Source organism: Terrapene carolina, unplaced genomic scaffold (assembly GCF_002925995.2).
Source record: "Terrapene carolina triunguis isolate 2854851 unplaced genomic scaffold, T_m_triunguis-2.0 Scaffold68, whole genome shotgun sequence".
Taxonomy (NCBI): Eukaryota; Metazoa; Chordata; order Testudines; family Emydidae; genus Terrapene; species Terrapene triunguis.
Genome location: NW_020664419.1, coordinates 22932144 through 22946779, shown reverse-complemented (window position 1 = coordinate 22946779; position 14636 = coordinate 22932144). Strand labels below are relative to the sequence as shown.

The window sequence follows — 14636 nt, the reverse complement described above, 5'->3', positions numbered from 1 at the left end:
AATTGTGATCAATTTTTTTGAGTTAATCGTGTGAGTTAACTGTGATTAATCAACAGCCCTAATAAAAATGTATGTAATAAATCCTGTCTCCATGGAAATGAATGGCAAAACTCTCATTGACCTTAACAGGACCAGGTTTTCACTCATGAAGTTTAGTTACTGTCAAAATAAAACCCAACTTTTTTAAACTAAGGTTTGCATAATATGTATGGGAGTAAGACGGTTTTGTCCTTTTATATGAAATTATCCCATAATATATGCTATGCATAAGAAATAATTTAAGAATTTAAAATAATAACATCATAAATTAAAATAATAACAATTTAAGTAGTGTTGTAGCCATATCGGTCCCAGGATATTTTATTGGACCAACTTCTGTCGTCTCTCACCAACAGAAGTTGGTCCTGTGGTGGGCCACCCCTAGGGTGACCAGACAGCAAGTGTGAAAAATTGGGACAGGGAGTGAGGGGTAATAGGAGCCTATATAAGAAAAAGACCCAAAAATCGCAACTGTCCCTACAAAAATCGGGACATCTGGTCACCCTAGCCACCCCCCCCCCCCCCCCGGGGTGCAACCTGGAACTGGGGTACCACTGTGCCCTCTGTCTTACCAATCTGGGTTCCCTCTCACACTGTGACATTGTGACAAGCTGCAAAGCCCTCCAAGATTGCCCTCACACAAACATCCACAGGGAGGATCCACACCCAGCTGTGTTCATGAATGCTCTGCCAGCCACTGCATGAACCAACAAGAGAGAGGCTCCAGCCAAAATACTCCCCAGCCTCCGACTCCGGAGCTGTATCCTCCTATCTTGGTCAAAAGCCTGGCCAGTATATGAGTTGTTACCCAGTCTGCCACTTCTACAAAGGAAAGTTGACGTGCATCAGCTCTTGGTCTTGAGCGAGATTTTTCCCCAAGCACTTGACTCAAACCACACTGTTTTAGGTAAAAATATAAAATAGATTTGTTAACTACAGAAAGATAGATTTTAAGTGATAGTAAGCAGATCAAAGTAGATTACCTAGCAAATAAACAAAAACACAATCTAATCCTAATATACTAGATAGGATTTGAATTAAGCAGTGTCTCACCCTATTAGATAGTATAAACAGTCCACCAAGGTTTCATACACAGGCAGGTTTCCTTCTTTCCTGCCTGGGACCAGAACTTCCTCCAGTTCAGTCTTTGTTCCTCAGGTATTTCCAGGTGGGAAGTGAGGCCCCTTGATGATGTCACTTCCCCCTTTTATAGCTTATTCCAAATGGCGGGAATCCCTTTGTTCCAAGCCAAGTTCCCAGTCCAGTTTGTGGAAGAATACAGGTACCAAAATGGAATTCAGTATCATGTGAACTGGTCACAAGCCCTTGCATGCTCTGATGAGTCATGGTAGCCATTATCCATAGGCTGACTGACAGTTCATCAGGTGAAGATAAGCTTTCTCCATGGCCCATTGTCTTTTGTTGATGTGCTATTCAACTTGAATAGGCCAATCATAGTGTGCTGGCAGACTGTATGTAAAGCTTTATGGGTATTAATCAGGTGCATGCACATTTGAAATACAAATACGTAGTCAATAATCATAACTCCAGATACAAAAATGATACATTCATACAAATAGGATAATCCTATTCAGCAAACCATAACTTTTCTATTGACACTTTACATGACTCATTTTGTACAAGATGCATCATAATTATGTCATAATCATGTCATAATTATATCACTATGGTGATTATGGGGTGAAGAGTGTCACAGGTCCAATAAAAGATATTACTTCACCCACCATGTCTCTCTAATAACAGTTTTAAGAAATTAGAAAGTTTTAAGTGTCAGTTACAATGAAAAAACAATTATTTTCAGATTGGTAGGTTATGGTGTGTTATACCACAATTATTCCTTGTTTATTTATTTTAAGGAAAACCCACCTTAACTATTTTCTTTGCTTTTGCTCAGAACTTTATCATTTGACTTTGTGTGCACACATAAGCTACCAAATACTAGGCTGCTTTCTGACCATTAGACAACATGCCAACATATTCAGTTATTGTAGGATAAAATGACTTTAGTTTCATTCTATTATTTCTTCATTGCTTAGACAGTAGAAGTACAAGTGTGATCCCTAGCCCTTATATCAGATTAGCTAGCTACACTGTGTGCTTGGGTATTTCCAGTGAATATACTTAAAATTGCATCATGTTCAGGTAAAGCAGACATGAGAACCAGGCTATTGCCACAGAATTCGCATTGAAAAAAGTGATCAACTTTCATATCTTTTTATGTTTCTCTAGAGTTCAGCTATATTAAGTTTAGAAATCTTACTGTATCAACATATACAATTTGTACTCTCCTTACTCTTTCTGCGTGTGGATTTGTAAGACTTCTTTTGTAATTGTATCCAATTCAGCACAATAGCCACATCCCTGATCTACCAATTTTTTATTTGATTTGCTGATGTATTGTAAATGCTATGTACTGTGCTGGCATGAGGAAACCTAATTTGAAGACTGATATGAGGAAATGGCAGTATTGTTTATTTAGGACTTGAAAAATGTACTCTCCTAATTGTCTGTGGCAAGTAGGAAGTTTTCTTAGGGGTTTGCCAGAATCACTGCCGTCAACATCTGCAGAATATGTTTCCATGGGGGGAAAAAATTGAATATTTACAGATGAAACCCAATGGAGTGCTGCCTTTTTAAATCTGCAGGCAGGAGGGGCTGTGCTCCCTAATTCTTATTCACCATCTCCTCTGGACTGGCCAGCAATCTTTGCAGCAACACCCTCTGTGAGCCAGGAGCAGTTTGAGCAACTGTTCTGTCAACTTGGCTGCAGCTGCTCAGCAGCCCCACCTGTGGTAGACCGTCCCTTCTTGGAGATAGGAGGGAGGGAAGAGAGAGCTGCTCTGGCTGCTGAACTATGCTTTCTTGCTCGGCTTTGGTACCATGTGGGAACCTGATGGAAGGAAAAGCAGGAGAGGTGCTCCACTGACCACTTCTTCCTGAGCCCAGGACAGCCCTTAGCATAGCATGGCTTCCTTCTCTATTCCGACACTGAGTACAGCATGGGAGGGGAGAAGATACTGATAACCTACTCTTTTCCCTTCATTCCCCTCAGCTTGAAAAGAAGGCTACAAATAAGTTGAGGGAGGCATATCATAATGTTTTGGAGGGAAGACAGCATGAATTTGGGAGGGAGATGGCAGTGAATCAGTTTATGGGTATTGGAAAGCCACACAATATGAGTTTTGTCAGGGTGTACAGAAAAAGGGGAATACTTCAGATACTTTTAAAAAATAATCTCTGTCTGGTATCTATGATATGTACTATATGTATTAGAAATGATCTGTTAGGGCATTATTCTGGGGGACGTGTGTAAATTAGATTTTTTTCCACCTAATTTAGATGTAAAATTGTTAAAGATGGTTTGCCGTATCATTTGTAGTATGCACCCGTGCCACAGAGCAGCTGGCTGTGATCAGTTATCATCTGCTGAAGTACTGGAGAACAGGAGGAAACAATTTTCGCACACCAAATGGAAAGCTCATAATGGCCTAATCTGGAAGGAAAGTGTAAAATTAGGACTTGATGATACAATGTTTGCTTTTGTTGTCTTCCTGGGATTCTTTTTTGAAAGTACTCAAAGGGAACTAGAACAGACAAATAAAAATGCCCTGTATCTGCTGAGAGGATCAAGATCAGGCCTCTGGATAAGTTAGCTATAAAAGAATAGAAATGTGGAAATATCTTATTTGGGTGAGACATTTTTTCAAATGGGATTAGAAAGAAGGAAACTGTGGATATAGGGATGACTTTAGTAACACTCATAATTTTATTTTTCAACAGATAAACACTCTTATAATAATGAAAAGAGATTTGACCATCCTTCCTCTTTGATTTAAAAATAGATTTTTCTGTCATCTTTGACATATCGGCTGCAAACTAAATCATGATTTCTGCACTTTAATTATAACACCCACGTATTTGGAAATGTCTGGGTTTACAGGAAAGCTATGAAATGAGTGCAGTGAAATTACTGTAGTAATGCTCTCTTCTTGAATAATTTTCCTTTGATTTTCAATTTGTTTAATACAATAAATTATTTGAATACATGCTACATCAAGTACCGTGTGAAAATGTCAGAAATACCTGTATGTTGTAAATGTTTCATGATCATACATGTCAGAATTTTTTAATTTTACCTAAATTCTGTTGCTTTTATAGATTATCTTTCGCAAGGGATAGACCTCTCTGGAATAGAAGTAATTGAAAATGACCTGCTTTTTATTGCAAGAGCTCGACTTGAGGTTGAAAATCAGGCTAAACGCTTACTTGAGCAAGGGGTAGAGACTCAGGTAAAATACATTTTTTTTCATTTTCAAAAGCAAAGATAAATATGGAACTTTGAAGCTAATTATTCTGTTTACTATAAGATTGTCAAACTGAGGGACCAAACCTGACAAATCTTACTCATCTGAGTAATTGTTATTCACATAAGGACTCTCACAGAAGTTAATGGGGCTAATTGCATTAATAAGTTTACTCACAAAAATAAGATTTTGCAGAATAAGGGCCTGAAAACTTGAGAAAAATTAAATGTGTATTTTATAGACCATAAAATAACAAACTTCTTTTTGTGGTAAGGGGATTGTTTGTTAATTGAAAATATTTTGTATTAACATAATGTTCTGTGCTTTATATTTAAGGTTACTGAACATTACAAATGAATTTGAAAAATGTATTTTCTGAGAATTGCAAAGAATCTGCTGCCATTTAGCTGTGCTTTGGTGTAATGAACTGATTCAGAAGTTTTCCTATTAAAACGTTAAAAGACATCTTAAACTTTGAGATAAAAATCTACTTTAAGGAGTATCAGAATGATTGTGCATAATTATATTCATTTATACTAAATCTGATTACCTGCAACTTAAAGGGCCTGAATAAGTGTATTATTATATAACTATTTACAATACCATCTATGCTTTTTTCTGCATTTTTCTATTTTCCTGCCTTAGTATTTTTAAAATAAATTTACATTTTTATAATTAAAATAACCCTTTATTTTAAATTTAAAGCCCCTTAATTATTGTAAGTGGAATGTTGGTCTAATATAGTTCTGTAGTCAGTTGGTATTCTATGGGAAACAAAGAATATTAGAAAAAGACATTTGAGTGCTTTTTTTCACAAAATTTTCTAGTCATGTTAAAAAATTAGGAATGCGATTATAAGTAAAAACGTTAAAATAGCACGAATGTTCCCTACATTTTCAGTGACATTTAAGGATTAAAGACTTAGTTTAAGCTTAATCGCTTTGAAGATATAAAGTGGAGGAATTCTATTGAAAGTTAATAGGAAAAAGGAAAAAAAACAAATGAGACCATCAATTATATGCAATACTCCTTTACCATATTTGTTTGTGCTAGATAATGGAGTGCTAAAAAAGACCAGCCTGAGTCTCATACTTATACTTAAGCAGGCAAGAAATCTCAGTGTAAGGCCAGTCTATGGTAGGTTTTGATGTCGACACAGCAGCAAAATGAGAGCATGGAATTAAGTTGCAGGCTGCATCTTTTTTTAAACTTTAACACAGGGGAGGAGTTCTATCTGCCCATCGCCCCTGCTCTCCTATACCAGGCATTTAATTGTTTCCAGTGTGGGGGTTGTAGGGCTTCTTACCATATAACCTGTTAACCGGTGCCAGGGTTACAGGGCTCGTTACCATATAACCCATAATGCAGAGTGGCAGTCCTCAGCTTATCCTGCAGGACTCAGCTCTCTCTGAGTCTTAGCAGAACTGTGACTTTCATCAGTATGGCTTTCCTAGTGTGTATTACACCAATGCAAAAAACCTATTGAAAACAATACTTAAGAGGAAGTAGGCAGTAATTTTTTATTGTAAATAGGGCTATCAAGCAAATAGAAAAAATAATTGCGCAATTAAACAATAATAGGATGCCATTTATTTAAATATTTTTGGATATTTTCTACATTTTCAAATGTATTCATTTCAATTATAACACAGAATACAAAGTGTACAGTGCTCACTTTATATTTATTTTTTATTACAAATATTTGCAGTGTAAAAAAGAAAAGAAATAGCATTTTTCAATTCACCTAATACAAGTACTGAAGTGCAATCTCTTTGTCATGAAAGTTGAACTTACAAATATAGAATTATGTACAAAAAACAACTGCATTCAAAAATAAAACCAGTAAATCTTTAAAACCTACCAGTCCACTCAGTCCTACTTCTTGTTCAGCCAATCACTCAGACAAACAAGTTTGTTGACATTTGCAGGAGATAATGCTGCCCGCTTCTTGTTTACAATGTCACCTGAAAGTGAGAACAGGCGTTCGCATGGCACTTTTGTAGCCGGCATTGCAAGGTTTTTATGTGCCAGATATGCTAAACATTCGTATGCCCCTTTGTGCTTCGGCCACCATTCCAGAGGACATGCTTCCATGCTGATGACACTCATTAAAAAAATAATGTATTAATTAAATTTGTGACTGAACTCCTTAGGGGAGAATTGTATGTCTCCTGCTCTGATTTACCTGCATTCTGCCATATATTTCATGTTACAGCAGTGATGACCCAGCACATTGTTCGTTTTAAGAACACTTTCACTGCAGTTTTGACAAAACACAAAGAAGGTACCAATGTGAGATTTCTAAAAATAGCTACAGCATTCGACTCAAGATTTAAGAATCTGAAGTGCCTTCCAAAATCTGAGGGACAAGGTGTGGAGCATGCTTTCTGAAATCTTAAAAGAGCAACACTCCAATGCGGAAACTACAGAACTCAAACCACCAAAAAAGAAAATCAACCTTCTGCTGGTGGTATCTGACTCAGAGGATGAAAATGAACATGCGTTGGTCCTTACGGCATTGGATCATTATCGAGCAGAACCCATCATTAGCATGTACGCATTGTCCTCTGGAATGGTGATTGAAGCATGAATGGACATATGAACCTTGAGCGCATCTGGCATGTAAATATCTTGCAACGCTGGCTACAACAGTGCCATGCCAATGCTTTTTCTCACTTTCAGGTGACATTGTAAACAAGAAGCGGGCAGCATTATCTCCTGCAAATGTAAACAAATTTGTTTGCCTGAGTGATTGGCTGAACAAGAAGTAGGACTGAGTGGACTTGTAGGATCTAAAGTTTTAGGTTGTTTTGTTTTGCTTTCGAGTGCAGTTATGTAACAAAAAAAGTCTATATTTGTAAGTTGCACTACAGAACTTGTATGAGGTGAATTGCAAAATACTATTTCTTTTGTTTATCATTTTACAGTGCAAATGTTTATAATAAAAAATAATATAAAGTGAGCACTGTACAGTTTGTATTCTGTATTGCAATTGAAATAAATATATTTGAAAATGTAGAAAAACATCCAAAAATATTGAATACATTTCAATTGGTATTCTATTGTTTAACACTGCGATTAAAAATGTGATTAATCGTGATTAATTTTTTTGAATTAATTGTGTGAGTTATCTGATTAATTGACAGCCTTAATTGTAAATATAGCAAAAAGATCTTTAAGATTAGTATTTACTCCTTTCAGTTTGGGTTCTTTTCACATGTCAGATTTGACCTTGTCTGACAATTTTTTATTCATATTAAATACTAACACAGGGCTGACAAACCCCAGGAAAATTAATCTCACTTCATTTGAAGAATTGATAGTTTTATTAGACGTTTCAGACTGTATCAAGATAATCAAGAGATTATTAGAGTAGATGCCTGTTGTGCTTTAGCGAGTGACCGGTTTCCAATCAAACTGGGGATTGTTTGGAAGAACTTTATTAGTGCTTAATTGTATCAGAAGAAAAAGAAAGATGAAACTGTCATGATGAAATGTTGCTTGGTTTGCTTCAATGATTTCTTGATGAAGAGAATAATTTGCTTTAGAAGATTGTGCTTCCTTCCATTGTCCTGAGAAATATAGAATTACAGAGATGAACAACAGATACTATGTCTTTGTTTAGAACTTTTTATCATTGTAGTTGTATGTATTTATGTGACAGATATACTTACTTTTCATACATTTCAAAGCTGGATGTTGACCATAAGAGAGTTGGGATTCTCCCTACTTCTTTCTTTTGTGTTTTGTATAAGAGAAGCCATGAAATAGCTCAACTTCCTATTTGATCCTTTCTGAGCAGGCATGCCTCTGTGCAGCTGAAGATAGTGCATTTGTAGTTTCTGATGTGATAACTTTGGAATAATTTGGATGTGTATATATACATTCTGTAGTTGTAGTTTGTGGTTTTATGTCCTGAATTTCTCTTTAAATAGTAAACACTCTAGATTATGTTCCTACTACATTAAACAGATGTTTTTTCTCTTAGCAACCATCATGATTCATGTCTGTGTGAGTTGAATTTATAGCCCTTTGTATTTATAGCCCTTTGATTTTGAATAGGAGTACTTGTGGCACCTTAGAGACTAACAAATTTATTAGAGCATAAGCTTTCGTGGGCTACAACCCACTTCTTCGGATGCATATTGAGTGAAACATATCGAGGAGATATATATACACACATACAGAGAGCATGAACAGGTGGGAGTTGTCTTACCAACTCTGAGAGGCCAATTAAGTAAGAGAAAAAAACTTTTGAAGTGATAATCAAGGTAGCCAAGTACAGACACTTGATAAGAAGCAAGTGTGAGAATACTTACAAGGGGAGATAGATTCAATGTTTGTAATGGCTCAGCCATTCCCAATCCCTGTTTAGCCCTGAGTTGATTGTGTCTAGTTTGCATATCAATTCCAGCTCAGCAGTCTCTCGTTGGAGTCTGTTTTTGAAGTTTTTCTGTTTTAAGATAGCCACCCGCAGGTCTGTCATAGAATGGCCAGACAGGTTAAAGTGTTCTCCCACTGGTTTTTGAGTATTATGATTCCTGATGTCAGATTTGTGTCCATTAATTCTTTTGCGTAGAGACTGTCCGGTTTGGCCAATGTACATGGCAGAGGGGCATTGCTGGCACATGATGGCATATATCACATTGGTAGATGTGCAGGTGAACGAGCCCCTGATGGTATGGCTGATGTGATTAGGCCCTATGATGGTGTCACTTGAATAGATATGTGGACAGAGTTGGCATCGGGCTTTGTTACAAGGATAGGTTCCTGGGTCAGTGTTTTTGTTCAGTGATGTGTGGTTGCTGGTGAGTATTTGCTTTAGGTTGGGGGGTTGTCTGTAAGCAAGGACAGGTCTGTCTCCCAAGATCTGTGAGAGTAAAGGATCATCTTTCAGGATAGGTTGTAGATCTCTAATGATGCGCTGGAGAGGTTTTAGTTGGGGGCTGAAGGTGACAGCTAGTGGTGTTCTGTTGTTTTCTTTGTTGGCCCTGTCTTGTAGGAGGTGACTTCTGGGTACTCGTCTGGCTCTGTCAATCTGTTTTTTCACTTCAGCAGGTGGGTATTGTAGTTTTAAGAATGCTTGATAGAGATCTTGTAGGTGCTTGTCTCTATCTGAGGGATTGGAGCAAATGCGGTTATATCTTAGAGCATGTGTCCAACTAACAACTAAAGATCCATGGGAATTAGAACTGAATCTTGTATTCTCAGTTCATTATACAATTTGCATTTTGAAGCCAAATCAGAAGACAGTTTGAAATTTACAAAACAAAAAGTATTTAATTTCTTTTAAGGAAGTGATAAAAAAGGAGGATATAATTCCACTCTTCAAACATTTATGAAAAATACACACAGGATTTGATCAGATGTTTTGATACAGGTTGATAATCTATCATTTCTCAGGATCTTAATACAGACATATAGTATCTTGAGATTATTCTGAGGATAATTCTGAGTGGTGTTTGAAATAGAAATCTCTAGATTTCCCCCCCCCCCCCCTTTTGAAAGGAACGCAGTTGTGACTGGTAAGACCAGAATCTGACTGTGTGTGTTTTTATGTATATGCTTGCAAAGTCCATGCATCTCCTATATAAGCCAAATACTCAATGCTCTTTTTTTTTTTTTTAATATAAACAATCCAGGTTTTATAGATTCCAAGGCCAGAAGGGACGACTGTGATCATCTAGTCTGACCTCCTGTGTAACATAGGCCATAGAACTTCCCCAAAATAATTCCTAGAACATATAATTTAGGAAAAAGATCCAATCTTTGTTTAAAAATTGTCAGTGATGGAGAATCCTCCACAACCCTTGGTAAATTGTTCCTCTGGTTAGTTTCTCTCACTGTTAAAAATGTACACCTTATTTCCAGTCTGAATTTGTCTAGCTTTATGTTCCAGCCATTGGATCATGATTGAAGAGCCAATTATTAAATATTTGTTCCCCATGTAGGTACTTATAGAGTGTAATCAAGTCACTCCTTAGCCTTCTCTTTGTTAAACTAAGTAGATTGAGTCTGTCCTATAAACCATGTTTTCTAATCCTTTAATTGTTCTTGCAGCTCTTCTCTGAACCCTCTCCAGTTTATCGACATCCTTCTTCTGATGAGCCCTCTTACAGTAGTTCATCAGTATGCATCTGAAAATGGGGCAAGGGGGAGTAAAAAAATTATAACTATGAGAAACACATAGGTGTCACCTTTTTAAGCAAAAGAATTGTAACAGCACCAAAAATTCATCACCTGTCTCCTAGAATTGTACTATTCTCCATGTGAAGCTACCCTGACTTATGATGGCTGTCAACCATGACATGAGGCACAGTGCTAACAAGGTGAAACTTCCCCTTCTAACATTTCAGCAACTATCTGTCCAGTGAAGAAATTGCTGCTATTATCTTTAATCATTTAGATAATCCCTACTACCCGTGGCAAGATATAGAGATCTTAACTGGCAGCAGGGCTTGACAAATTTATTCACTCCTTGCTAGGGTCGAGCGGGATGTTTTCCCAATCTTCTCTCTGTCTAACCTAATCTTACTTTGATGCCCACATCACCATTGTATCTGAGCACCTCCCAAGAGTAGGATTAAAAACAATGATCTCTCTCTCTTCTGTGGCTAATGTGGGAGCAAAAGCTATCAACTTCTTCAGAATTTAAGCTATTCCTCCATGGCCATGAAGATGACCTTAGAGATGTGACTTGAATATAAAGTAATGTACTGTTTGTCTTCCTGAGTCTGCAGACAGATACCTCCACTGCCTCTGCCACTTCTTGTAGATCTTCCAATCAACAGCAAAGTGAAATTTACCAGACTGATGAATTTCACTGCGTCTGTTCTATGGAAACCTGAGCAGTAGTGAACCTGTCAAGAATAATATCAAATTCATGCTATTGATACTGTTTCTTAGGAAAGCTATGAGCCAAAGGACCCCAAAATAGTGGATGCTAAGAAGGGTTGGGTAGTGGGAAAACTTTAAACTTTCTCCTTTCCTTTTGTTGAAGTAGCCAGGGGACTAAAGGGAGCAGCAAAGATAAGCATCCAGAAAGCTCATGGAGAAAAGTAGATAACTGAGCATCCCCCCTCACAGCATCCAGGAGCTTCTGAAGGGAAAAAACCAAAAGCTCCTTCTTTTCTGTAGTTGTGGGAGGGAAGATGGAGTTTTCACATTTATCTGACATCTCTGAAAAAGGAGGCTTATTTTAAAATTGGAACCCCAAAGCTGGGTCCCTGGGAAGCACCATCTTCCTTCCCAGCAGGTGAAGGTCGCAGAGGAGCTAGGCTTCTACCATGGGGTTGCTCCAAGACCTCAGTCCGAATTCCCTTTGAGCGCTCATTCCACAGCCTGATCTCCTCGGGGGGATATTTTTTCCAGGAGAAAAAAATAGACCCTGGCAGTACCCTGCATGAGGGGGCCCTTGGCATAGCGAAGTAATTGCCCACAGTTGTTCTCTGAGTCCTCCCTGAAGGGTAAAAATGGAGCCACTCAATCCTGCTAAGAGTCACAAAGACAAGCAAACCTCACAAACAGTGACATCAAAGACTACTGCCAGATCTTAAGGAATCGTCATGCACACTTTGTCATCCTCTGACAGCGGGAGATCACAGTTAAATTTTATCAGTGCAGTTTCTATCCCATACCCAGGCCTTACTGACCTACATCAAAGGAATGTGAGGATTCAAGAACCTCCCTTGCTGCCCTGTCAAAGCCTTTTCAATGGCCTTTTCCCAGAAACTGATGTTTGGAAACAGGTTGAAAATTAGCAAAATTGCAAGCATCAAGAATTGGCTTCTTTAGCAGGGATCTCCCAACAGCTTTCTGGTATTCTGATACCCTGTCATTCCTGAAGGGAAACATCAGCAATCTGTATCAATAATGGATATTGGTCCAACTTTCAGGCTGTGGCCTGACGCATCCCCAGCACATCCAAGGCCAGTGACACACGCTGAACGTTAGTGAGTAAAGCCTGGAATTGTCTGCGTGAGATATTGTTCTTTTTACACAGCAGTATATTGCTCAATGGGGATCTGAATAATTTCAGTAACATGAAAATTCTTCATAGTGAAAAAATCTACTCTTTACCAGCTAGGATTAACCAAATCCTAGCTGGTAAAGGAGGGATAGCTCAGTGGTTTGAGCATTGGCCTGCTAAACCCAGGGTTCAATCCTTGAGGGGGCCACTTAGGGATCTGGGGCAAAATCAGTACTTGGTCCTGCTAGTGAAGGTAGGGGGCTGGACTCGATGACCTTTCAAGGTCCCTTCCAGTTCTAGGAGATGGGATATCTCCATTAATTTAATTTAAATTTAAAATTGTGAACTTTTTGGAATAGTTTTGCTGTGCATAGTATTGTGGATGTTATAATGGAGATGAAGAAACCTTTTGTTTCCTATAGCGACATAGCATAAGATTTCAAAAGTTTTAATAATAGCATTGGTCAGGCTCAGCATGAGACTTTCACCACTGTCACTCTTGCTCTTTCTGCTCTCAGTTCATCTGAAGTAAACTATGTTGACCTGCGAGGATGTTGCCAATGAACAGGGCACTGTCAACAAAGATAGACAAAAGATCATTATAAATGGCTACCAAGTGGTTGCTTGGTTAAACAATATTCTTTCTCATGACTGCCTGCGAACACATTGATTTCATCGACATACAAGGGTAGCCCACCAGAACCCACATAAATACACTTCAGTTTTGAATTGAAGGAGTCAGTGGTTAGTCTATGACAAAAGTATAACTTCCACCTGCTGAACTTTGAGTCCTGAAACAAATTTCAGATCCAGAGTGGGCCCAGTTCTGTATGTCCCCTACCAACCTGATATAATCTCATGATTGGCATGGCTGAAATTCTTAATTGATCCAGAAGAATCATCAATTATGTAGACATTGAAATTATTCATATTAGGGTTGCAGTATTGGGCCGTAAGATGGCACCAGGGCTTGGCTGAGCAACTTTCTACCTGGGTGGTCCTCTGCATCCTTCACAACTTCAGTTTGCAAAATAAACCAGGCAGGGCCATCTGATGATAATGACATTTAGCTCTTTCATAGTGCCTTTGATTTGAGGAACTCCAGATGCTTTACAAGCAGTGAATAATCATATGAGTCAGAGAATTAGTAGTAGTATCTCTATATTGTTTGTTTGTTTTTTGCCATTGGAAAACGGAGGTACCAAGAAGTCAGGTGACTTGCCCAAGTCAAACAAAAAGCATGAGGTAGAGCTGGGAAGAAACTCAGGATTTCTGACTCTTATTCCTGCACCTTAACCATAAGGTTATGTAAATATAGTTTTGTCCTTGACCATGATTTCCTGATTTGTTTTATGATCCCATTCATGTATGTCCGTGTGTGCTTCTGGAAAAAACTTTTTGCAAGTGCAGAAGTTCTAGCAATTTTTCCTTTATGGTCAGCTTATTAGTTTAGACTTTCTGTAGACAGAAGAGATGCTTCAGGACCCTGCACACATTAGGTACTTTGAGACTGTCAACAATATTCGTAAAACTAAGAGTGGGAGGCAAACCTTCATTAGCAGAGGTCTTGGGACTCTGGAATTTCCTTTTATAGGAGTGAAGAATGACAGTACATCTTAAGGAAAAATTATTTTGTAGTTAAGACCCTAGACTGAGATGCAGACAAACTATTCTTGGGTTCTTGGTTCTGTTCTTGCTCTGAGAAGACATCATGTGAGACCTTGGGGATATTATGTAATGTGTCTATGCCTCAGTCCCTGCTCTAGAAGAGGGAGATAATAGTATTTTCCTACCTCACATGGATGCTGTGAAAATAAATCCATTGATATTTGTGAAGCATTCAGATACTGGTGATAATGTAGGAGAATCCAATAAATAAATGTAAAATAAATAAATACTTTCTGATCTAAATGAATGTAAATGACACCATTGTAGCTTTTCATAATAATGGTTAAGACAGATTTTTTTTCTCAACAAAAACCCCAAAACCCCTCTGCCAACTACACCCAAACGAATTAAGGAAGAAAGGGAAGAAAACCCACAAAAAAGAGGAATTCTTTACTCTATTCCTCTTTTTACTCCTGGGGGGATATGGCGCCAAAAAATTCAAAATTCTGCGCCAACCCCCCCCTCAAAATTCTGCAAATTTTATTTGTCAAAAAATGCAATATAATCACACAAGTTTCAATTGTTTTGGTAAGTTATTTAAACTACAATATAGAAAAAAACACAATAGCTATTCAGCATTTCTTAAACATGTGAAAATTAAGTTACAAATGCTTGGTAACTAATACTCTGCATTC

General features: G+C 37.9%; 1 protein-coding gene across 1 annotated transcript in view; it reads left to right on the top strand.

Moving 5' to 3' along the window:
• COG5 (component of oligomeric golgi complex 5) overlaps positions 1 to 14636 on the top strand; it is a 330757-nt gene that overhangs the window by 138799 nt on the left and 177322 nt on the right. The window contains exon 7 of the mRNA XM_026648688.2: positions 4219 to 4349. Coding sequence (XP_026504473.1) covers positions 4219 to 4349 — 131 coding nt within the window. The remainder of the gene's footprint in view (positions 1 to 4218; positions 4350 to 14636) is intronic.